This window comes from Bos indicus x Bos taurus, chromosome 3 (genome assembly GCF_003369695.1).
Source record: "Bos indicus x Bos taurus breed Angus x Brahman F1 hybrid chromosome 3, Bos_hybrid_MaternalHap_v2.0, whole genome shotgun sequence".
Lineage (NCBI taxonomy): Eukaryota > Metazoa > Chordata > Mammalia > Artiodactyla > Bovidae > Bos > Bos indicus x Bos taurus.
In genome coordinates, this window is record NC_040078.1 from 66807555 (window position 1) to 66834784 (window position 27230).

The 27230-nt window shown below is 33.8% G+C and overlaps 1 protein-coding gene and 1 pseudogene across 3 annotated transcripts in view; one reads left to right on the top strand and one right to left on the bottom strand.

Annotated features, from left to right (window-relative positions):
- Nucleotides 1-292: 292 nt before the first annotated feature.
- The window catches only part of DNAJB4 (DnaJ heat shock protein family (Hsp40) member B4), a 45761-nt gene continuing 18823 nt past the window's right edge, over nucleotides 293-27230 (bottom strand). For 2 of the 3 annotated variants that reach the window (XM_027536835.1, XM_027536833.1), the window contains exons 2-3: nucleotides 4798-5366; nucleotides 293-3408 (exon numbers count right to left, since the gene is read on the bottom strand). In XM_027536835.1, the coding sequence (XP_027392636.1) occupies nucleotides 3175-3408; nucleotides 4798-5232 (669 nt within the window). In that variant the 5' untranslated portion in view covers nucleotides 5233-5366 and the 3' untranslated portion in view covers nucleotides 293-3174. Of the gene's footprint in view, nucleotides 3409-4797; nucleotides 5367-11398; nucleotides 12042-27230 lie in introns of those variants that run through there. The other variant, XM_027536832.1, reaches the window with a different exon arrangement.
- On the top strand, nucleotides 24063-24158 carry LOC113890592 (annotated as a pseudogene).

Sequence of the window (27230 nt, forward strand, 5' to 3'; positions counted from 1 at the left end):
TAATAAAAAAGAAACCTACCCTCATTCCAAAAGTTTCATATTTTCCAAGTTTTAGGATTCTCAGTTAATCCCATCTCTTGAACCCCTTCATTCCCAGTCCCAGATATGGAAAATATATACTTGATATTAAAAACACTGTGCAAACTTTAATCTATTAGATAAACAAAACTAAATATTTCTCAAGCTCTTCTCTAACATAGACCTCCTATTATAATTTAATACAGGAGTCCTTCTGGTCCAAGTTTTTTCTCTTCATCTCAGTGCCATCCCTTTAACAGAAACAGGAGTAGAGTTCTTTGCCTCTGTTTTATTTCTCATGTTTAAGGTTGCATCCAAAACTGACATAAATCTCCAGTTTTCTTTTCCTAAATCTCGTTTCCTCTTTATAAGAATGGCTAAGAACTACATTTACATAAACTGAGAATTCCCTGGCAGCCCAGTGGTTAGGACTCAGTGCTTTCATAGCCCATAGGCCAGGGTTTCATCCCAGGTCAAGATCCAGCAAGACACGTGGTGGGGCCAAAAGAAAAAAGAAAAGAAGAACTACATTCACAAAACCCCAAACTCTAATAGCTATAGAGATGATGTACTAAATTTTAGTTGTAAAAAAAATAAATAAATAAAAATAAATTTTAGTTGTAGGATAGGTAATATTTTATCTATTAGCTTACTAAGATCCACAATACTTTCAAAACTATTCCAGGTATCCAAGAACCTGGTTTAACGTAAAGAGAACCTTTTAAAATCAAAAGTACCTTCATAAGATAAGCAAGTAAGAAAACTTTAAAACTCTACTTCTACATTAAGTCAACACTCAACAAATGAAAATTGGGCACTACATATGAAGGTATTATTGACACCCTTTAAGACCCGGGAGATACTGATATACTGTTTTTTATTTTTGGCCTGTGCCGCGCAATTTGTGGGATCTTAGTCCTCTGACCAGGGACTGAACCTAGGGCCTTGGCAGTGACAGCACACAGTCCTAACCACTGGACCACCAGGGTATCCCTGATAAACTGTTTATATAGCAATGCCAATTAACTTTTTTTAGTATTAGAATAATTCTGTACTTTAACAAATACTCTTTAATCCAAAGATCATTCATCTAATCTACAAATCATTTAACTTGGGAGAAAATGCTTAATCAAGAAAATAATGACAGTGGGTTTTACATAGAAACCATGCCTACCAATCTCACTGATGCTTTTCAGCTCTTATCTCTTTAGATGTGAGAAAATCTCCACAATGTTCACATTTCCTTAAGGAGTTTTAACTGTCATTTAGAGAAAGTTATAAAGGAATTATTTATAAATTAATGGAAAAATATGCATGATTATGAATTCTCTGACATTTTCAAGCATTTTCCACTTGCAATTAAAGTATATGGTTATCCCCAACAATTTTATTCTTAGGTCATATACCCAAGAAAATTAAAAAATTATGTACAGAAAAAGTGGTACAAAAATGTTCAGAGCTGCATTATTCATTATAGCCAAAAAAGTGGAAATAACCTAAATGCCCATCAATTAATGAATGGATAAACAGAATGTGGTATATCCAAACAACAGAATATTATTCGGCCATAAAGCAAAGAACGAGTACTGAATGATACAACACGGGTGTATCTTGAAAACATTATGCTAAGTGAAAGAAACAAACAAAAAAGCCAAATATTGTTTAATCCCACTTATAAGAAATGTCCAGAATAGATGAATCCATAGAAGTAGAAAGTAGATTAGTGTTTGCCAGGGGCTGGAGGAATGGGAAGTGAGTGCTAATGGTTATGTGGTTTCTTTTTAGGGTGATGTAAATGTTCTGAAATTACAAAGTGGCTATATAAGGTGAATATACTAAAACAACTGGATTGTGTACTTTAAAATGGTAAACTTTTTAGCATGAGAATTACATCTCAATAAAGCTGTATAAAGTATATGGTGATTAAAACCTATGTTTTGAATTTCTAAAAGAAGACCATATTCTGCTAAAAGGTGATAGGGTCCAATAAACCTTGTATACCAATTATCCTGAAAATTTCTTTTGAACCAAAATCTTTGTTTCAAAATATCATTCTTACTATAGCTATAAAACAGAAAACAGAATAATTTTTTAAACGTAAATATATTTAAAAAATTAAAACACCTACGAAATGCAATCTATACATATGAAAAAGTAAAATATTTATATGCATAACAAGTAGTAGCAACATCATTCATAAGCAGCAGTTAGTGTTTATTTTCCCCATATTTTGGTTTAACACCATAGTGGTAGTTTATTCTTTTTAGGGAAATTGCATATGGTACATATAGCATATTATGAGTAAGTTATAGAAGACTGTGTAATTGGAAAATTAATTCCAAGTAACAATATTTCCTCTAAAAACACGTTTATTATCAAACAAATTATCCTTAACTAATGGACAATAAAATGTACCTATAATTTAAGTCCAAGATATATAGTTAATTTCCATAAAATTATATATGGCATTTTAAAAACAACCTATTTCTAAAATATCAGTAATTCAGGCAATTGGGATTTCCACAGGAGATAAATTGCCATTAATTTCCTTTTTATGAAGAAAACATCTGTCTTAAGAACATTATAACTATGTTATTAAGAAATGCTACAGCATACTTTTAAAATGAAAACGGTGAAATATATGTATTAGGATATTCTTTTATGGGTACCAGCCCTATAGCAGCATTTCATATGATTTTAATCTAGTTAACCAGATTTCCAAGTAACTTGGGTTCTTCTTTTCTAGAAGTACCCATCACATGTATAGTTTAGTTAAGAATTTAAATTTCCATTATAAATGAGAAGCTATCACACTGACAGTGTAAATATATAAGAAATAAAGTACTTGGATAGCCTGGTACTTTATTAGAAATACATCTATTAACTCCACAGAAATGAATTTTACATGTAAGCAAAATACTAAAAAATTCTGACCTGGGAGAAATGAAATAAAATACAGTGAGTAGTTTTCTCTTCATCTCTAACTGCAAAAATCCCTTTTGCCTTTTTATTTGACCCGTCTCTATTCATGCAATGTAATGAACCCTCAAAATAATTTACATGTCTTTATACAGAATTCACATCTACATCAGTAAATGGCCAGTCCTTTTATATTTTCAGTGCCTTATCAAAATATGGTTAACAAAGTTTTTCATTCTATGAGGCAGGAAGATGTTTCCTAAGTACTTCTTTGGACGATGAGGATATAGTATCCGGGAAGGAAACCTCAAATTCTATTAGAAGGTCACCACGTTGGTCAGGATTTTTCGGGAATGGTAGCCCATATCCAATAATTCTTCGCCTCATTCCAGGTTTCACAATATCATTTATTGTCATAGGTATGGTTCTTCCATCCATGGTTGGCACATTAATTGAGCAGCCGCACAATGCCTAAAATGAACCAAATAAAATTAACAAACTTCAAAATATAAAAGTCTAAACAAAAATATTACCAGCTGTGAAGAATGATTCTAAGGTAAACTTTTAACCCCCAAAAGAATATCAATAATTTTAAGACTTTTTCCCCACTAGAAAGTCCCTTCAGGATACACATAATCAGATAGTTTACAAAAGAAGGAAAGGAGAAGGGGAAAGAAAGGAAAAGGAAAAAGGAAAAGAGGAGGAAAGAATGTCTTTCACATTGTTCTAGAATGAAATGAATTGTTTGAGGCTGCTATTACAACATTCAAGTTGCAAGGATGGAATGGGAGAAGAGAAGAGGGAGAAATTAAGAACCAGAAAGAAAAAGATAGGAGCAACTATATACTTCTCCAGAGTGAAAACATTAGAACAATAAATACATTTATTGTTTTAGTCAGTAAATATTTACTGAGTACCATACATGCCATATATTTCTGCTAGATGCTGAACATATAGGGACCATGAACACAGACCCCACCTCAAGGAATGCACAAAGGATTCAGAAGCAAACCAGTAATAATAACTTTACAGTATAAAGTTGTCAGAGAAGTATGTGCAGAATTCTTGTCTGAGACAAAGGGCACTCAATGTACCCTCTTAGCTTCTGGGAATACAGATTGCTTGAGGTAAGCACCGGACCATTAGTAAGTGTTGAGGTAGAGCAAGGAACAGCAGTGTTCCATAGAGGACAACTCAGACAAATACAGAGGTATACAAGATAATAATATATCAAACTTAGGGAAATGTATACACATGTATGGATAGAATTTAGATTAAAAACAACCTGTTAGTTTAAGCTAAAGAGTTTAGACTTTATGGTAGATGCTCTATGAAGTTATTAAAGAATTTTAAGCAGGGAACTGACATGGGCATATTTGCAGGATTATAATCCAATTTGAGAAACAGTGCCTAAAAATAGAATAAATACAAACTAATGTATTAAAGCAGTACCCTCATAACTTATTTTCCCTTTTAATGCCTTGTTTGTTATATAATTATTAACTCAAGTTAACAACTTTGGAAGAAATCTTATACATGGACTAAGGTAATGAGATTACAATGCAGATTTGACAAACTGCAAAAACAAAGTACAGATAATCCATACTAGGTAGGCCTCATTGTATATAATCTCGTTAGCACTTAAAATTGGCATTTAAATTGTTAGTATAAATAACTGAACTTAGAAAATATAATCTTATCCACAAGACGCAAAGTAGTAGTACTACTTTAGAGGGTTCTTATGAAAATTGTAAGAATGCTGTGTAGTAAACATTAATGTTAGTTATTATTTAGATAAATTCCCTAAGATTACAGGCATAATTCTGTTTGGTTTCAGAATCCAATATCCTACTAACTTACCTCTCGTAAACTAATTTTAGCAGTATAAATTATATTTGACCCATCCCTTTTGAATTTGGGGTGATCTTTATCTTTAATGACAAAAACAATGTCTGCTGGAATACTAGTTGGTGTTTCATCTCCTTCCCTTGGAAAAGTAATTTTGGTGCCTTCTTTCCACCCTTTTTTAATCTCGATGGTGAGAATTTTGTCCTCAGTTCTATAACTCCTTCCATCAGGGTTTAACCTCTTCCGAGAAATCTTCATTCGTTTGGTACAACCACTATATATTTCTTCAAGTGATACTCTAAGTTCATGAATAACTGGAGGATCTTGTTTGAGGCGGGATGGGCCCACAGAATTCCTGTCCCTTGGATATCCATTCATGCTGAATCCAAAGGCGCCAAAAGGATCTCCATCTACTTCCATTTCATCAGAATCTCTACCACCACCCATCCGTCTTCCAAAGAAAATTTCAAAGGGGTTGGAACCTCCAAAAAACGCTGCAAATGTGGCATGAGGATCACCATGAAAGGTGTACCGGAAGGTACCTCCTTGTCCATCAGTGCCTCCTGCTCCGCCTTTCAACCCTAAACGACAAGATAAGCGTGGTTAGAAAAATACTTATAACTCTTGAAAGTTAAACTTGGAAAAATTGTATTACTCATAAACTTTGGCTAACTTGGGTTGCTATTTATTAATATTGGTCAGAAATGCCATTATAACTAAATACAAAAGAGCCATATAACTACCAATCATTCCACCCTAAGTTAAATTTTTAGCTTTCAAATTCTTTATCCAAATCCCCATCTTTAACGATAATTTATTTCCAACTTTTTGTTCCATGCATAAAAAAGAAAATAAATAAAAATTGGGAACCTCTTATAAGCTACTGGTTTGATGATCTGAAGTATATAAATTTAGGTTTTTAAAAAATGTCATTCAAGGGGTGGGGGGAGGGAAGGATTGGGAATTTGGGATTAGCAGATGCAAATCACAATATATAGGATGGATAAACAACAAGGTCCTATTGTATAACACAGAAACTATATTCAATATCCTGTGACAAACCATAATGGAAAAGAATATGTACATGGATAACTGAATTACTTTGCTGCACAGCAGAAATTAATATAACACTGTAAATCAACTCTACTTCAAATATATAATCTTAAAAATAGCAAAAAAAAAAAAAAGATGTCAATCGAAAGGTCTTCGGTAATCAATGCAAACAAAATATGTAACCTAAATCTTTTGAGCACCATCATTATCAGCGAACACAAATCAGTGATATAAAATATCATATTCAAAATAACTTTTTATTTCAGATCATCTTTCACTGTTTAAAAATTAAAATAGAACTCATTCATGGCAGAAAGGGAAAAAAATTCCATTAACAGAAAATTTTAGACATTAAAATTACTATCTATATCCTAAATAATGAAATTGTTTACTTAGGCATATCACATGATAGCATTAATTTCAACAGCATGTAAAAAGAAAACTGAAATCATGAGCTGTAAACCCTTTTGACCTGTAAGACCTTTGGGCTGGTTATTTTTGTCTATTATGGACAACCTGCTTCCGACACCAAGACAGTGACTCTTTGATCCTGCTCTCTAAGACTCAACTAAGCAATTAGTAATTCACAAGAGATAACATATTTGAAGTAGCATTTTCTACTACATACTGACGAAAGATTCTACTAAAACCTACAAAACAACAGTATAGTGATTTTCTAAGGGATCGATACTGACAAGGATTTATATCATTACAGTCTCAGCAAAGTTTCTGGATGATCCTTATGGGCATTCCTGACAAAGGAGACAAGCAGGAACAGAACCTAAAAATTATAAAACTGTAAAAAAAAAAAAAAACAAGAGAATTAAACTAAGAGGTTCAAATATGTTCATCAGTGAGTAATCTGAGGGCAGGAAACACATTTTATTTATTTTTGCACTGTTCATGCATACAGTTCTGAAAATGACGGCCACTCATGTTTGCTGAATAAAGGGAAGAACTAATTCTTAAAGTGTTAGAAACAAACACTAAAATGTGTCTTCAGTGTCAAGACAGAGAAAGGCAGAAACAAAAACAATATAAAGTATAATTACACATACACATATGAGAAATTTAACAGTAAAAAACTCTACTCAAGTCACTCAGCATACTTTCTCAGTTTTAAATATCTTATTCTATTTGGCACCTTTCACTCAGGATATGCCTTGTAGAAAACAATGACAAGCATAAGTAGGACAAGAACTTTTAACATACAACTCGTTCAAAACTCCTTTCTCTAAATTCTAGTGGTACAGTTATAACTCCAAATGTTAAAAAAAGCTAGTGGCAGATTTTTTTTTTAAATGATAGAATATGTGTATAACTCAAGGTCATTACAATGTGATTAAACCAATACTAAATTATTTCAATCACTCCATCTTTCATCCCACAGAGTATAACGATTTAACAGAGTTCATAAAGTAAATTGAATAAACTAGCCTGCCCAATTGAACCCTTCACAAGATAAAATCTAAATGTTTTGGATGTATAATGGATTCATGAAAAGAAAGAATTACATTTTAAGTTATTACATCATGGGTTTGGCTTTTCCCTAAAAGCCCTTTGCCAAAAATGGTAACTCAATCAGGATTACTGAGTCCCTGAGAAGATTCACACACTGTCTGAACTGACATTCATCAAAGATAACAAACAGCCTCCAATAAAGCTTTGACACTAAATAGTCAACTGTGTACTACTGTGACTGAGAAAATCCTACCAAAATTCACACCAATATAACATGAATTATTATGCAAGTATCACTTGCGTTGCCCAGCACTTGAACAAGCCTGTCATCAACTATACAGTCAACTTTTCACTACATACATTTTGACTGCTCATGGAAAATTTTAGTATGCAGCTAGACTACCTATGCTATCCAAAATTTTTTCTAGACACCATCATCACTTCGTGTGAGCAAGAAATGTACCCCAGAGTCAACATTTACTTATGTTGTACCAAGACTGCTATTATTTAAAAAACAAGCAACCAACCAATTTGCAATCCAAAAAAAAATTATGTCTGGGATATTATTCATAACAATGATATCCATTAATTAGTTGATTAAAGTTTATCAAAAGCAGCAGCACTGGAGAAAAATCAGGACTTCAAGGGAAAAAAATTATATGACTTTAATAACTGCTGAGGCCTGGCGTGCTGCGATTCATGGGGTCGCAAAGAGTCGAACACGACTGAGCGACTGAACTGAACTGAATATGTAAAAATCCAAATTTATAACAATACTTAAGAGTTAACTAGCACAGTGAGATTCTTTAAAGTTTTGATTCATAGAAATCCAATTTACTTATTTTTTTAAATATATAGTAAATAGATTGTTAATTAACTATATAAAGAACAGAAACAGCAAACTAGTATAAAGATTAATAGCTAGTATAAAGATTAATGTACTAAGCACAGATTTGATCATATAAATACTACCTTTCAGTACTTAAATTTTAAGTTATTGAGTGAAACATAATAAAAAAAGGAAGATATGAAGAGAAAGAAATGTTAGAAAACCAGGCCACTATAAGGATGAGTTACTGAAAATCTGTTTTTATGTCTTTTAATATGAACTTCTGTTGACATTCACAGAACAATTCAGAACTAAACCTAAAACTCTGGAGGAGAAATTAGATCAAAATTCAATTTCAAGTGTCAGTAGTCCTTTGTTTTTTGTTTTCAAATTATTCAACTATGGAGAAATGTCTCTCTTATAAAACAATTTTATTTATTCCATACTATAAAAGTAACCCATTGTAAATATACCATGGTCTTAGTGAAGTTATAGAACTGTGCAGCCATCACCACAATCCAGTTATAAAACATTTCCATCAACCCAAAGAGTATTTTCATTTCTATTTGGAGTTAATCCTTGCTACCAACTCTAGCTCTAGGCAACCACTGATCTGTTTTGTCTATAAATTTGCCTTTTCCATGCATTTCATATAAATGGAATAATAGAATATGTAGTCATTTATATGATTTATAATGTTTGAGGTTATTTCATTTACAAAGCATGTTTTGTTAAATCAGTCCTTTTAATTGCTAAGTAGTGTGTGTGTATACATATATACCACACTTCATTTATCCATTTACTAAAAGATGATACTTTCGGATATTTTCATTTGGGGCCATCACAAATGATGCTGCTATGAACACTCACGTACATGTCTTTGTGTGGACCTGCATTTTCATTTCTCTTTTATAGATTCCCAGGAGTGGAAATGCTGGGTCATACGGTAAATTTAAAACATCTCTTTTTTTATCCAGCTTTTTTAAAACCCAGCATTTAAAATTGTGGATATTAGACATTTTCAAAACACAAATATACTGGGATCACTGGCTATCTTAGGTCCTAAATATATAAATTTAGCACGTTTAACTCATGCAATTCTCAGTTCATGGTTTATTCCCATAGCTTCAGGTTGTAAAAGAGAATATAATAATTCGGGGGGAAAGTGTACCAGGTAAATTAGCGTTTTGTTACTTCTAGAGAAACACAGAGGGCTATGCAACCAGGCCTGCAAGCACAAACAGATCAATGACAGGCAAAGAAACAAAAATATTTTTCTACGTTTTAACAGTATACTTAATGAGATACTTTGAATAAAGGATAAATAATTTTAATGCTTTTCTGTAAAGGAAGAATAATTTCTAAAACATAATCAAATAACTTTCATTTTAACTATTTTAAAGCAATATAAGTAGAAAATAGTATTTCTGAATAATATATTTCAATGCTTTAAAAAACTTATTCTTCCCTCACTATTACTTTTATTGCTTATATCAACTATCTAAAAGACTTGGGGTACACAAATGATCCTGTTTTTTAAAAATTCACTTCACTGATGACGCTCAGTAAAAATCAAACTGGAGAAATATAACTCAAGAAAAACACTATTAAGAGGTAATGTTAAGCCAAGAAAAATGTATCATTTGGTGACTTGAAAATTCTGAAGATAAATATCCTTAGAAACACTAAATCTTATGGTTTAGTTATAGACAGATTTGGGCTGTTAGTGAGGTGTGGATTAAATCAATGGGTATTTGCTTTTTCATGGGAATTCATAGTGTTATATCATGTTTGTAGATTTCTTTACAAAAATTACAAAATAACTTCTTCAGAAAGAGTAGTATATAGCTAGTAGTATCTGAGAATCTTGCTTAGCTTTTGAGATGAAGAAACAAATCATAGTATTTTGAGTAGTACAGCCATAAGGAACCAGCAGGACTGAACTGCCCACTACTTGCTTTTTTCAGTCTTTACTTTGCAGGAACCTGACACTGCAGGTCCTCATAGCAGCAGAAACTGCAATTTGGGGCAACTCAGATCAAAAAGAAAAAGCATAACAAGAAAAAAAAAAACAACCTCTACACAATTACCCTGCTTAACTAAATTTAACTTTTTAACTCAAAATACAGTTACCACTTCATTGAATTTTAAGATAGATTTTTAATTAGGGAAATTTAACATTAAATGCAATAAAGCAAAAAAAAGTTTTCATAACTACAATGAATGATTTTAAAATAATATTTGGGGAGAAAAATTAGTAATAAAATAACTTAGTCCTGATATAAAAAGTTGAAATTCCAGAACTTGTAAAAATTAAAATGTTCTTGTTGTCAATCAGCAATTTTAAATAGTCTTACTTTACAGCTACATTTATATGGCGATGATGGACAATTTAAAATCCAGAATGATAAAAGGATAATCTTAAATTTTACTTCCATTTACTGTATTCAACTAGTTTCAGATCTCACAATCCAAGAAATAAAAGTGTGGCAGGGAGAGGAAAGGGAAGTTATCATGCCTTCCTCTACACCTAGATAGTAAAATTTCAAATGAAATAATGTTATCTTAAAGTAAATCAGTCATTGTTCTAAGGAGGTGGCCATTTTAGGTCAAAAATTGCATTTCTGAGATCTCATTTTCTTGGCACACAATTACTGTTTACAATTAAGCTAAAAACTTGTTCTGGTATTTTATGACATCAGGAAAATTCTTTCCTCTCCAGGCAGAATGCCAAAAACAACTACAGCTAAATGCCTGGGCCTTCGGCTTCTCAGAGAGAAGATTCTGTCCTGTTTAATCTAAACTAGCTTTGCCATAAGAAAAAAGGCAAAAAACTTCTTTTGTTTTTGTGAATAAAATATAAACTACCCAGAGTTTGAACTGCCAATCTTAAGATTTTAAATGACTGAAGAATCTTTATTGGCTCTGACAGAAAATTCATTAGAAAAAAAAAAAAAAAAAAACAGGTTGCATAAGACTTCTGACACAATTTCTTAATGAGTATGGGAATTTAAGGTTTCTTTTCAAATACAATGTCAACAATACAAATCTAATGGGAGAACATATATATTGCACAAAATGTCAAAATCCAAAAAAAGACAAACAAGTACATTTCATTCATAGCTATGTAACATTCATTCATATGATCAGGGATGAAATCTTGCTTTTATCCATTATTTGTCTTTCTACTTTTGAAATGTCAGAGAATTTAATAACCAGAAAGCTGATAGAGAAAAAAGAGAGACAGAAAGATATACACTGAATTCTTACCTTCCTCCCCAAACTGATCATATATTTCTCTCTTTTTAGGATCACTCAATACTTCATAAGCTTCTGCGACCTCTTTAAATCTTTCCTCTGCCTGAGGAGATTTGTTCTTGTCCGGATGAAATCTGAGGGCTTGTTTTCGGTAAGCCTTTTTAATATCTTCATCTGAAGCTCCTTTTTCAATTCCCAAAATGCAATAATAGTCTTTCCCCATTTCGAGTGCCTTGAAATGAACTTAGATTTCCCTTTGTGAAAGAAAACAGCGTCCCCAGTCTTAGCAATACAATGATTCTAAGAAAAATAAACCAAGCTGGGTATTTTAAAAGTTAAAGCAAATCAGCAATTCAGCTTCGCTGTCTTAAGGCAGCAAGCAGACAGCGCCTCAGTATTTAATTCCTTCCCCAACGGCTCACTTACAGATAAATATACACTACACGGGAGACGGCCTCCTTCTAGATCCTCCCATTTTCACTACGTGTCTCTGCACTTTCTAGAACAGCAAATGCTACAGGACGTCACTTCCCCAGCTGCCTCTAGTACCGAGCTAGGTTTTCTCCTCCTCCATGATTAACTATTCCTTTTCCTTCTGGCTCCACCATACTTGTTTCCTTTTTAAGAGGCCAAGTGGATTAAGAAACCAGTATATCAGCATAGAATATCATAACTACACATTTACTTAATCCATTCTAAGTGAAAAAGCAACAAAAAAATCATTATAGCCATTAAGTATCTTATTAAAATTAGATACATACAAATGAAGTTATTTTAATTTCAACTTCAAGTCATTCAAGATATACAGTATTAAAATATGGTTTAAATTAAAATTGTCAAATAATTTGTGTCATTTTCAAAATTCCTAGGGTCTGCAATCAAAAATGCCAGGAATTTCACATTGTAAAAGACTATATATCATAAGTATCAAACACAATATTTTAAAATAAGTAAAGGACTTAAATATGTCTTTAGCTGATGATTTTGGTAAGTTTTGTGGGGTTTTTTGTAGTATGCAAGAGTTAATAGTTCAGGCAGACTAATACTTGTGAAAGCTTCATATCTGATTTAGTTACTTCAACTAAAACAGAATGAGATCCGCCCTCCTCATTCCTAGGGTCACTATTTAAAGAATTTTTGTGCTGCTTCCGGAAAGACAGGAAAAAGTATCAGGTTTCAGGCAGTAAAAACTCAACGTTTCTTTTAAGACTTTAACTGGATCAGCTTACAATCTGGATATGCTATTTACAAGGTATAATATGAGAAATATTTTTTTCTTTTAAAAACACATTTTCCCTAATTATAAACACTCATTGAAGATTTTGGAAAACACAGAAAGAAAAAAGACAGAACAAAAGTTTTTAATCTTAAAAAACTTCCTATCTTACCACTTTAGATAATTCTCAATAAATGTCAGTGTATTTCCTTCTAATCCTGTCTTTTCCTATGAATATTTATGGTTATTTTCTGTAGTTTTCTATTTTTTATTTTAAAAAGTTTACATCATATATCATTTATACACTGTTTTGATGCCTGCTTTTCTAATATATATTTTGGATATTTATAAGAAATATTTTCAGTGTATATAACTCATCTTTTATCTTCTACATAGTTTCTTCCTTCATCTTTTCAAAACTGTTCCTAGTTCTAATATTGTAAAGATGGATTGATAAGAAAATATCAAAAGAATTGCACAGAGCACTGTATTTAAATATCTTAAGTCTGTAAAATGAAAAGAAAAAAGAGCATTTATGAGAAAAACTAAATGTACATATATGTGTAGGATAATGAAAAGGCAGTGATCACGTTAAGCTTTAACAATATGGGAACGCCTACTCTATAAACCAAGCAGCCTTACGAAAATGATTCAGCAGTTCTTTCATAATGTTCATCTTTGTGCATTTAAACAGCTAAGATTTACTATTTCTCAAAACTCTTCTTTAAAAACACCTTGGTATAGGAAAGTATAATATCTATCTAGCCTACTTACAGGTTACAGAGGTTTGTAAGCTATTCAGCAAAAATTTTTAGTACCACCAAGGAATACTTAATGTCAAAGATAAACTTTCCAAGTCCAAAAAACTTGGGGGAAAATGCTAAGATCAAAAGTTACCTTAAGACTCTTACTTTTTAGAAAAGCATATTGCAATTTGGAATCCAGTGCAAGGACCAGCACTGAGAGTAGAATAAAAATATAATAAAAATAATGTATTCTAGAATTAGTTTCTAAAAAAAGTCCATTAAATATTCATTATCAAAGAACACTGGTATAGCAGTATAAAAAGTATTAAATTGTTCTGGAGGGCAATTCTGGGAACTAAAAAAAAAAAACCAGATTCTTATCTGATTCAATCATTTTCAGAGAGCTAGAAATATTATTAGGAATTGACATATTAAATGATTTTAGAAGCCAAAGACTACTAGATCTTTCGCATTTCTGAAAGATGCATTACATATCAACAAATGGAAAGAAATCTGGCTTATCACGCAGAGAGAAGGGTGATAAACGATTTTCATATTTTTTCAAATAGCATAAATAACAAAAGGATTAGAGTAGCAGCGGTGAAATGCAAGAATTCACCTCAACTTGGAATTCCAAGTTAATAAGGAGGCAATTATAAGACTTTAAATGAAAAAATTCTAACTAGGTTTTGTTAAAATAAGCAGTATAAATAATTCTTTCCAACATTTGGGAATGGTTTATTTAAAATGATTTTAGAAGCACTATAAATATCATACCTGGAAATTTGTCCTTAGAAAATAATAAGAAAAATTATATATACAAATATACCCACTGCAATTACACGCAAGAGGGTAATAAATCAATGTGGTCATTATTAAATTACATAGTACTTGAGAAACATTTTACTCTTACATTTACTTTTTCAGACTGAGTTGTCTCTTCTACCACTTAAGAGCTGAAAATCCATTACACAATCACTTTGTATTGAATTTTCTTCATCAGAGTTTGTTTGAGATGAATGGGGGTGGCTTTTTCTTTTGCGGGGGGGGGGCGGTAAAGAGCAGTTGTTTCCCTGTAAATAATTATCGTGACAATAGAGTGTGTAAAAGGAACAATAATGGCAGCCTGTAGGGTAAATGGAGCAGAGATGTAAACAACATTCATTTAATAAATGTATTTTTAAAAACCAAAAAAATTACATAATAAGTCTATTTGAAACACTTTAGAAATTACATAAATCATTGCTTATTTGATTTTATAGGTATGTGTATATGTGGCAGAAAGCATGAAGAGAACAAAAACTAATGAGTTAGGAAAGCATACATTTTTTTCCTTTAATTTCTTTAAGGCTCTATATTTTTAACAAAAGATATGAAATTAGCATTTGTGTTTTTTTATTTTTACTATTCAAACACTGATGAGATTATTCCATGAAAACACAATTTTCTTCCTTTTATTAAAAGAAAATTACAAACACTGAGATTCTTTAATGGTTGCAGTTTACAAGGTCAAGTTCTTATGCTGGGGTAGAGGTGGATCCTCTCTAACTGAAGGACAGTTAAAATGTATTTTAAAGAAATGATTTTAATTTTTCAACCAAATCATAAAACTTTATATTTATTATTTTGTTTATAAAAGTTAATAGCAACAAAGCTTTTGTGCTTAATAATAAGTTTGAGGGGAGTCAAGGGCCAGAATCAAATATTCTAATGACATTACATTTTATTTTTAATAGATTTAACAAAATTCCCTTCTTGGAATATTATACTTTAATAATAAGTACAGAGAAATTATTTTTTAAAGAAGTATGAGTTCTTTATTTGATAATCACAATTTAAATATTAAATATGTTTAGATAATGAGAGCTAAAGGTAGCATTTTAACTACAAAAAAAAAACTAGAAGTTTATAACTAATCATTCAACTGATACCATCTTTACCTTCTACTTTGGCTTTATTCATAGATGATAAGAAAACAAGTTTTATTTCTCCAACTCACAAACCATTTCTCAGTTTATAATAAATACAGAGAAAGACAGTATGCCTTCTAAAGTCTCAGATGAAAGTACTATTAAAATTTACATCACTGAAATACTTGAAGACAAATGATTTCTAACAGTTTACTGATATTCCTGCTGAAAACTTCTATTAATATTTAATTAATTCTTTAACTGGGTATATTCAGACCTGAAATTTCTCATCTAGTATTAATGTTAGTAAATTATAACTTCCATTCCCTGATGCTTCTTATCCAAGAATAAGTAAACCAAGTCTTTTATACCTTGTTTAACAGTGTTGGAGATATTTGAATAGTGGCTATAAAATCTCCTAAGGTGCATCAGGGAATATTGATAGTGTAATGGTTAAAAGCACAGACTCTGGAGTTAGACTACCTGTATTAGAATCCTGGCAATACCACCTATTGGTTGTGTGGCCTTGGACTTAAACCTCTCTGAGCCTCAAGTTTCCTTATCTGTAAAACAGGATTGATATTACTACCTACTTCAAAGGGCTGGAGGGAGGATTAAATGAGATAAATGTGTGATGTACTTAAATGTGATTGGCAAATAATGATGTCCATGGAAGTGTTAGCTACTATTATGACAGTGCTTATCATATGAACTAGAAGAATTTTTTCCTAGAAAAACGATTACTGTAACATGTGTGTAACAAAATACCCTTATTTACAAGCACACGCATCCACTCACACAAAGCTATCCAACTAAGAAGAAATGGCCTTTTCCAAATATTCCAGTTAATATTTTCTACTTACTCATTTTGACTATGTTTAAAATTTTAAATCATCTTAAATCATTCTGTTATACGTGGTATTCATTGTGTTCAAACACACTGTATTTCAAATACAGTAATTAAGACAGTATGGTGCTGGTGAAAGAACAATAGATCAGAAAAGGCAAGCAGATCAATAAAACAGAATAGGGAGCCCAAAAATAAACTCATATAGTCAACTTATCTTTGACCAAGTAACGAAGGAAATACAATAGAAAAAAGATGTTTCTCATAGTGTTTGAACTACTGGACACCCACTTGTAAAGAAATGTATCTAGATACAGACTTCATACCTTTCACAAAAAATAACTCAAAATGGATCGCAGACCTAAATGGAAAATGATAAAACTCCTTAGAGCAGACGAAAAAAATCTATATGACATTTGTTTTGGCAATGCTTTTTATTTTAAAAAATATGATAACAAAGGCACAGTTCATGAAAGAAAGCGTTAATAGGCTGGATTTCATTAAAATTAAAATTTTCTACTGAAAAAGACACTGATAGAAGGATGAAAAGACAAAGCATAGACAGTAAGAAAATATTTCAAAAGATATATCTAGTAAGGGATTGTTATCAAAATACATAAATAACTCTTAAAACTCAACAATAAGAGAACAACTCAGTTTAAAAGATGAGTTAACATTTTTTAGACCTTAACAAACACCTTAACACATGTCAGCAAAGAAGATATACAGATGGTAAATAAGCATATAAAAATGTGAAAGTCACTCAGTTGTGTCTGACTCTTTGCGATCCCATGGACAGTCCATGGAATTCTCCAGGCCAGAATACTGGAGTGGGTAGCCTTTCCCTTTTCCAGGGGGACCTTCCCAACCCAAGGATCGAACCCAGGTCTCCCACATTACAGGCAGATTCTTTACCAGCTGAGCCACAAGGGAAGCCCAAGATTACTGGAGTGGGTAGCCTATCCCTTCTCCAGTGGATCCTCCCGACCCAGGAACTGAACTGGTGTCTCCTGCATTGCAGGTGGATTCTTTACCAACTGAGCTATCAGGGAAGCCCTAAGCATACAAAGATGCTCCATAATGTACGTCATCAGTTCAGTTAAGTTGCTCAGTCATGTCCGACTCTTTGCAACCCCATGAACTACAGCACGCCAGGCCTCCCTGTCCACCACCAGCTCCCGGAGTTCACCCAAACTCATGTCCATCGAGTCGGTGATGCCATCCAGCCATCTCATCCTCTGTTGTCCCCTTCTCCTCCTGCCCCCAATCCCTCCCAGCATCAGGGTCTTTTCCAATGAGTCAACTCTTCGCATGAGGTGGCCAAAGTATTGGAGTTTCAACTTTTGCTTCAGTCCTTCCAAAGAACACCCAGGACTGATCTCCTTTAGAATGGACTGGTTGGATCTCCTTGCAGTCCAAGAGACTCTCAAGAGTCTTCTCCAACACCACCGTTCAGAAGCATCATCAGGGAAATGCAAATTAAAACGATAAAATATCATAACACACCTATTAGAATGGCCAAAATTCAGAACTCTGGCAGTACCAATGCTGGCATAGAATAATAGTTACTCTCTTTCAGTGCTGGTAGGCATGTCTTCTACTTTGACAGAGAGTTTGGTGATTTCTTACAAAACTAAAATACATTTATTGTGTGATCTGGCAATCATGTTCCTTGGTATTCCTCAGAAGAGCTGAAAACCAACATCCACACAAAAACTTGCACATGAATGTTTATAGCAGCTTTATTCATAAGTGCCAAAACTTGGACACAATGTCCTTCAGTAGGTGAATAAACTGTGGTAAAATTCCATTCAGACAATGGAACATTATTCAGCACTAAAAATGACTTTCTCAAAATAAAATAAATTTAAAAATAAGAAAGTTAAAAGAAATTAGCCATCAAACCATGTAAAAACATGGAGGAAACAAATGCATATTACTAAATCAAAGAAGCCAGTCTGAAAAGGCTACACGCTATATATTATTTTCAAAAAGGCAAAACTATGGAGACAATAAAAAGATCAGCTGTTGCCAAGGGTTAGTGGGAAGGGAAGGATAAATAGGTGGGGTACAGAGGATTTTAAGGTAGTGAAACTACTCAGTATGATACCGAAAGGTAGGCACATGTCAATATACAGATTTGTCCAAACTCATAGAATATACAACACCAAGAGTGAAACCTAATGTAAATTATGGACTCTGGGTGATAATAATTTATTAGTATCAATTCATGGGGCTACCCTGGTAGCTCAGCTGGTAAAGAATCTACCTGCAGTGCAGGAGACCCCGGTTCAATTCCTAGGTCAGGAAGATTCTCTGGAGAAGGGATAAGCTACCCACTCTAGTATTCTTGGGCTTCCCTGGTGGCTCAGTCAGTAAAGAATCCACCTGCAATGCGAGATTGAGACCTGGGTTTGATCCCTGGGTTGAGAAGACGCCTTGGAGGAGGGCATGGCAACCCACTCCAGTATTCTTACCTAGAGAATCCCCATGGACAGAGGAGCCTGGCAGGCTGTAGTCCATAGGGTCACAAAGAACTGGATACGACTAACCGACTAAGCACACACAGCATAAGTTCATGAGTTGTAAACATATGTTCCATCTATAGTGGGAGATGTTGATAATGTAGCGGGGGGCGCTATGCATGTGTAGAGGCAGGAGGTATATGGGAAAATTCTGTATTTCTGTACCTTCCATTCAGTTGTGCTGTGAACCTAAAACTGACCTAAAAAAAGGAAGTTGTTATTTATAACAATTTTAAAATAAGTGGATAAGAAGTTTAGTGTTTATTTAATATATATCTTTGATTTTAGAGTCAGATCTTTTCAGTCTTGATTTCTGTTGCTGCTTTATATACTTCAATCATTCTGTATTACTTGAAAGATGCCTTGAGAAAACTATCATCATTGCATTTTCAACTATTAGGGGACTAGAATAAAGGGACTGCTGCTGCTGCTAAGTCGCTTCAGTCGTGTCCGACTCTGTGCGACCCCATGGACTGAAGCCTACCAGGCTTCTCCGTCCATGGGATTCTCCAGGCAAGAACACTGGAGTGGGTTGCCATTTCCTTCTCCAATGCATGAAAGTGAAAAGTGAAAGTGAAGTCGCTCAGTCGTGTCCAATTCTTCACGACCCCATGGACTGCAGCCCACCAGGCTCCTCCGTCCATGGGATTTTCCAGGCAAGAGCACTGGAGTGGGGTGCCATTGCCTTCTCCCATAAAGGGACTACAGATGTCTAAAGAGTAAGTCAAATAATAAAGACCTTAAAAAAAAGAAAAGAAAAAATAAATAAAGACCTTCATGTTGATGTACAGCAGAAACCAAAATAACACTGTAATCATCCTCCAATTAACAATAAATTTAAGAAAAAGAAGAAAAGACCTAAGAATTTCAATGCTTGGTTCCTACTCTCAGCTCTGCCATTTAATAGGTAATTTAGGCAAGTCATTTAATTTCTCTGAATTCCTGACAAAAGTTACTGTGAGAATCAGATAATATACATGAAAGCACTAAAATTTATACAATGACATTTATAAATTGTTTTCATTATTTTAAGTTATACAAACTATTCTGCTACTACTTGGAGGTCTACTGACTAATCGTCTCTCTTCACTGAGGAAATTTTACTTATAAAGCATTAGAGTAACTACCAGAATCATCCCCAAAGAACTTGGGCATCCTCTAAGATCATGCCCCTTTCCATGTCCCCTTTTCAGACCTTTATCTCTGAATTTTAGCCTCTTAATCAATGTTTTTTAAAAAAACTGTTCTATGTCTTCCCTTTAATAATAATTATATGTTTACAGTTTATCAAACACTACCATGTGCTTTCTCATATGTAATCTATATACAGGCATATACATCTGATATTGAAACTAGTGATAAGATTTCAAAGAGCTTTTCAGTAGTTATCAATCTAATAGTGATTTAAGATATTTCTAACAATAGTTAAATAGACACTGACCCAATATTAATATAAACAATATTATTGGGCTTCCCAGGTGGCACTAGTGATAAAACCTGCCTGCCAACGTAGTACACATTAGAAACTCAGGTTTGATCCCTGGGTTTGGAAGATGGCCTGGAGGAGGGCATGGCAACCTACTCAACTATTCTTGCCTGAAGAATCCCATGGACAGAGGAGCCTGGCAGGCTACAGTCCATAGGGTCACAAAAAGTTGGACATGACTGAAGCAACTTAGTAGGCGTGCGAGGAGTACTATTAGGCTGTGTCTGTTCTGATATTTGGCCCTCGTTTTAGATAAGACCTAAATAATTACATATAATCAAACTACTGGCCATCTAATATATTTTATCTCTGCATTTTATACTTTCCTAAAATGCCTTCAAAGCACTGAGGCATCATTATCATAGATTTATTACAGCAAATTGCTTATGAGTTTGAAATTTGGATTCTATATTCTCATTCTTGTGGAATGAGCATAAGTTATAATACCTAAAAATTTTGTCATGGGTACAAATATAACTTTAGGAAAAAAATTAAAATATTTTGAAAAGATTCATTTCTTACTACATCCAGGTCACAAAACAGAAAATTTAAACTAAAAACAAGTATCTTTAAGACATTAAACAACCATCTACTTAAATTGTTCTAGAAACCCTGTTTTTTTTTTCTTAACTCTAAATGTCCTTCTTTGGGTAATTACAGTAATTTGGACTCATATTTGGAATTAGGCAGTCAACAGAAGTATTTGAGTGCCCATTTTATAGTATCTAATGGGTACTACACTTGTTTTCAAAAATAGATATGCCCATGTGCCCTAGAGTCTGTGCTTGGCAAAGAGAAGCTATTGCAGTGAGACACCCACACATGGAAACGAGAGAGTAGTCCTTGCTCACTGCAACTAGAGAAAACCAAATTCAGTAATGAAGACCCAGTGCAACCAAAAATAAATTAATTTTTAAAAATCTAAGATTATAAAACAATAAATACAAATTATACTAAAAATTTGGCACTAAGGTAGGTAGTGGCTTGGCTAGAGGAAAAGCAGCAAGCCTGGGTATCATGCTTTCAGAAGATATAATGCTTTCAGAAGCTAACAGGCTGATAAAGAATTCTTAATGACCTCTTCAATTGTTATTAAGAAGAGATGTATTCAGCTCTTATCATCTTTTCCATTTTCATTCCCCATGTACAAATCTGTACATATCTCAAGTCTACAGCTAGCAATCAAATTAAATAGTTTGATACAAAGACCATAAACAATTAAAAGCTAAATGGTGTTATGTAACTAAAACAGGAGTAAAGGGGGCATTGAGGCACAGAAGAAAGAGCATCAGATTTGGGATGAGAGAATTTGGTTCCAGTATTCTTAGTTGTGTTATTTAGCATCTATACAAAGTTCTGGAAAAACCAGGTATTATTCCCTTATTCTCCAAAATGAGTAACATCATCCACCTCACTAGATTGACATATAGAATGAGAAAATATGGAAAGGGCTTTTAAAAGGAAAACACTATACAAATGTTAATTATATGCTCACTCTGGACAGAGTGGTGGGGATGAAAAAGAAAAAATGTTTCATTTTTCAGAAAAAAAATGTGTTTCAGAAAAATGTGCAGTATCTTGAAAGATTATTATAATTTAGAAAGAAAGATAGGAAGGGGAAGGGTTTGTGTTTTGGACCAAGAACTCAAAGCCCAGAAGAAAAAGCATAAAATTATTCATCAGATTAAATCATAAGATTTAGGAAGGCTCACTTTAAGAAGCTGACACAAAGAAGTTATGATCAGATTGCTGAGAAAGTTTTAAATGTCAATTTTTTTACCTAATGACTGCTCCTTTATGTTTCAAGAAGTGCTAATTCCATAGGTCTTCAAAATAAACTTTGGGCTTTCCTTGTGGCTCAGCTGGTGAAGAATCCACCTGTAATGCGGGAGACCTGGGTGTGATCCCTGGGTCGGGAAGATCCCCTGGAGAAAGGAAAGGCTACCCTCTCCAGTATTTTGGCCTTGAGAATTCCATGGACTTCTCCATGGTCCTTGGGGTTGCAGAGTTGGACACGACTGAGCAACCTTCACTTTCACTTTGAAATAAACTATTTCAAACCTTGTTTCCTATCTTAAGTGTCAATTTACTTTGAAGATAGTGAAATGCCTTTTTAAGTTCTCTTAGTAAGCTAGTGAAATTATCTTAGTTCTCTTACTAAGGTAAAAAGTTTCATCAATATTTGTAAGCTTCCAAAAACACCAGGAAAAGATATCAAACTAACATTAAAAGTTTGACAGGAAGGAGAGACTTATCAATCATAATTCTCCTTGGACTACTGTCTATGCCACCTAAATTTCCCAGTATTTTAATCACTATAGCTATATTAGTAATCCCCAAGTTCTCAAATTTTGATTTTTCCAAGTTTTGATTCCATCACTGCTTTTTTTTACAATAGTTTTCCCAGCACAAAGCACTATAATAGAATGTATCCATTCAATTTTACCACTTTAACAGTCTTTACCCAAAAAAAGTAATAAAATTAAAAAAAAAATTTAAGTATACACTCTTTAAAAAATAAATAAAATGGCTTTAATGTTTATTGAAAAAATAGTAGTGTTATCTGCAGACACTCAGGTATAATAAATAGTCCATACTTTTCAAGAAAGTATTTCCCTTTGGGGAATATAGAATTGATTTTATTCTGTGGTAATATTAAAATGTTTCCTAATAAAATAGCCCAATAATAACTTGCCCTTCTTTCCAACCCTCTTTTACAAGAAGTCACTGAAAAACTTCCACAGGGCTAGTGAATAGACTGTGGGCTAATCTCATACTTTCTTAAATTTTAGCATTAAAGAGTTCTCAGACTTCCCTCGGAGAAGGCAGCGGCACCCCACTCCAGTACTCTTGCCTGGAAAATCTCATGGATGGAGGAGCCTGGTGGGCCACAATCCATGGGGTCGCTAAGAGTCAGACAAGACTCAGCGACTTCACTTTCACTTTCCTGTATTGGAGAAGGCAATGGCAACGCACTCCAGTGTTCTTGCCTGGAGAATCCCAGGGACAGGGGAGCCTCGTGGGCTGCCGTCTATGGGGTTGCACAGAGTCGGACATGACTGAAGCGACTTAGCAGCAGCAGCAGACTTCCCTGGTGGTCTAGTGATTGGGACTATGCACTTCGACTGCAGGGAGCGTGGGTTCAATCCCTGGTTGAGGAACTGAGATCCCACTTGCCACACAGTGCAGTCAAAAATTACAAAAAGAAGAATCAAAGTGTTCTGTACAGTATTTTTCAATACTGAATCAGAAAGTAAAAAAAAGCTATAGAATTTCTAGGTCATTTTAAATGGGTCTTGTAAACTGGTATTTGATTATGTTGAAAGATCACATAATTTACAACAGTGCTGTCCAGCAGCGAGCTACAAATAAAGTAAGTTACAAACAAAAGCCACATATGTAATTAAAAATTTTATAATCCACATTTTAATAAAAGAAATGTGAAATTTTAATAATATATTTTAACTCAATAAATCTGATATACACTACAACATATAGTCAATATAAAAATTATCAATAAGATATTTTACAACTCTTTTTCGTTGTACTAAGTCTTCAGAATAATCCAGTGTGAATTTTACATTTATTCAACATCTCAATTCAGAGAGCCATATTTCAGGTACTTTGCTTCAAGTGGCTAGTGGCTACTGTATTAGCGTAGATCTAGAGGTTTCTTCTAATTACTAGTGCTATGATCCAGCTTTTCAGAAACCTTAACCTATGAACTTAAGTATATCATATATACACATCTTTTACATGCACATTTGGGGAAAACAAAATCTTAACAGGTGAATACTAAAGAGAAGTTCATTTTGGGGAATTCCTTAGTGGTCCAGTGGTTAGGACTCTGTGCTTGGGGAACTAAAATTCCACAAGCCACACTGCAAGGCCAAATAAAATTTAAAAATAAAAATTTTATTTTTACTTATAAAATAGTATCCCAGTGCTGACTTCAGTTGTACATTAATTGGCATAACGCAGAGAAGATTATTATAGCCCTTGCCCAAGGAACATGCATATTCATAAAGCATTTTACATTTTTAAAAAAGATAGGAAGGGAATTCCCTGGAATTCCAGTGGTTAGGAGTCTGAGCTTTTACTGCTGAGGGCCCAGGTTCGTGGTTGGGAAAGCAGGATCCCATAAGCCACCCTGGGATGGCCAAAAAAAAAGATAAATATGTGAAGTGATAGATGTATCAATTAGAGGGGAGTAATAGTAATCCTTTCATAATGTATACATATATCAGATTTTCACAATGTACACTTTAAATATCTTACAATATTGTCAATTATATCTCAATAAAGTCAAAAATCAAAGCATCTCATTTTTCATCTACAAAAAAGGACTTTTTTGTGAGGATTTTTTCAAATACTTTACTTTTAGGATAAAGTAGTGGGAATTGTTCTGTTTACACACGCTCCCTCAGTATATGCTTTCACAATGATAAAAAAGCAACACTGGGAAATGAGGAATTTATGTGATTTTTATTCTTTTCTAAAGTTTCTCCTCTCACAGGTAGCTAGGGAAGGCATCATGCTGCTGCTGCTGCTGCTGCTAAGTCGCTTTAGTCGTGTCCAACTCTGTGCGACCCCATAGACGGCAGCTCACAAGGCTCCGCCATCCCTGGGATTCTCCAGGCAAGAACACTGGAGTGGGTTGCCATTTCCTTCTCCAATGCATGAAAGTGAAAAGTGAAAGGGAAGTCGCTCAGTCGTGTCCGACTCTTAGCAACCCCATGGACTGCAGCCTACCAGTCTCCTCCATCCATGGGATTTTCCAGACAAGAGTACTGGAGTGGGGTGCCAAGGCCTTCTCCGAGGGAAGACATCATAGTCACCTGGAAAACTTAATTGGCTGGTCAGAGAGGTAGTCTGTGGAAAAGTGAAACCAACAGCTCCTCAAGGTAAGACAAGCACTAGAGAGAAAAAAAAATGATGCAGGAGAGGTAAGGCAGGAAAGGAAAGGATAAGCTGCTGTTTTGCCTAACTATTAGACTCTGGCAAGAATGCAATAAGCTGATTATTTAGCAAGTTTGTTTAGCTCTCCAACTGTTTATAATTCAATAAAATGATTTATTTTACATTAAAACAGTACCTAACCTTAACTACAAAATATCTTTATGGGGTGCATCTGTAAAGGCATAAATAATTAAACCACTGCCATTGTGGAAACTAAAATATGATTCAAAGGCTTCACTGAAACCTAGCAAATAGTACTAAGACATGTATAAAATAAGCCATTCTATAGTATTCACCAACTTTTATAAAACTAGGCCATTGACTGCCTAACTCCAAATACAATGAGCCCAAAGTACTGCAATTGCTTAAAGGAAGAGAAAGAAGTGGGATTTCAAGAATAATTTAATTTTAAATGGACTGGATTTAATGTTTGAGTTTTTAATATTTTAAAATACAGCCTTTTTATTTTCTAGGCTAAAGCAGCAAGTCAAGGCAACTGTTCAGTTCAGCTCAGTCACTCAGTCTTGTCGACTCTTTGCGACCCCATGGACTACAGCATGCCAGGTTTCCCTGTCCATCACCAACTCCCGGAGCCTACTCTGGCAACAGTTACTGAAATCAAAACAATTTTGGTCATGATCCCTCCCCTTATAATATAAACATAAAATAGTACCTACTGTATATTGCTGCTTTCCCCATACAGTAGCAGAGACTGTGGCCCATGTGTGGCCCTAAAGAGAAAATGTTTGCCAACCCCTGCTTTATATAAATTATTCTTTGACTGGAGGCAGAGGGCAAGCTAAAACAGCAGTGAACACAATAAAAGTCTATTAAATCTAGCAAATTTTAAAAAACAGTTTTCACTATAAACACTTAGCTTATAAAATGTTAGCCTGGCTGATGGTAAAATAAAACTTGTAAACTAAAATTCTCAACCTGGGCATGTTTGCTAAAGGGAACATATAAGAAAACTTAGGGTAGTGAGGTGAGATGTTTATCAGAAGAGGGGCACATATTTTAGAAGTTTCACAATACTTTAATAATTATACCTCTATATTGTCCAGCTTGATCTAACTCATCAATCCTAGCCATAAATGAAAAGTCAAATTCATGCTATCTCATTATTTACCAGTTACATTCTATAAACTTGCATAACACTGAATTAGCAAATACTGAATCATTGCCCCTAAGGGAAATGCTGCATTAAGTCAACTCATCAACACATAACCTTTTTTCACGTGTGTTCCTGTATAAAGACTGTTTATTACAAAACTGAACACATGGTCAAATAGCACTTTAACTCCTACCTGAATGAAGCTTATTTTAACACATGTATTCCCTCCATAAGGCACATCACACCTTTCTTGTGCTTAGTGGGAACATCAGAGAGCACTTCAGTACATCACTGAAATATCTCTTTAAACAGTAAAATTTTTTTAAAAAAGCACAAAAATGCAAAAACACACTAAATACACTACAAAGACCTGTTCATGCGAGCTGAAATAAGGTTAAGCACCGCCTTATTGGAAATCAGCTGTGAACATAAGACTCAAATTTTTTTTGCTGCTCTGCTCATGTACACGCACATGGAAAGCACCCTGAGTACTAACTTCAGGGTTATAAATAAATTTTAGTGAGTGCTCCAATTTCAAGATAATGAATATCTTGAAATATGGATAATGAAAGATCAACTGTGTAATGATGTACTACTACTGATAATCTAAATTATGATCAGTTAAAAATTATTTTTAAGCAACAGCAAAATGAATACTACATAATCACCCAAAGTAATGTCTTTAAAGTAATATTTCTTTAGTATGTATAAATCAAGTGATGTGTATGTGTATTTTCCTCTTCTCCACAGTCAGCTTAGTACTGCTTTGAGATTCAATCTCTAATTGAGCAAATCAGACTCCCAACTTGGGTTAGGTTCCTCTGACCACAAGTTTCCACATTTTTCTCAGTATCTATGTAACAATCTATATGCCGATACCCTACTCACTGGCTTATAGCCTCCCTACAGTGCTGGTTTTTTAAGAACAATTTTACTAGTATAAGGCCTTACTATACATTGCTGTTCAATTAACTTCTACTGAGCAAACAATTCAATGAAATGAGAAATTACAAGGACCTAAAGAAAGGCAATGCCAAAGAA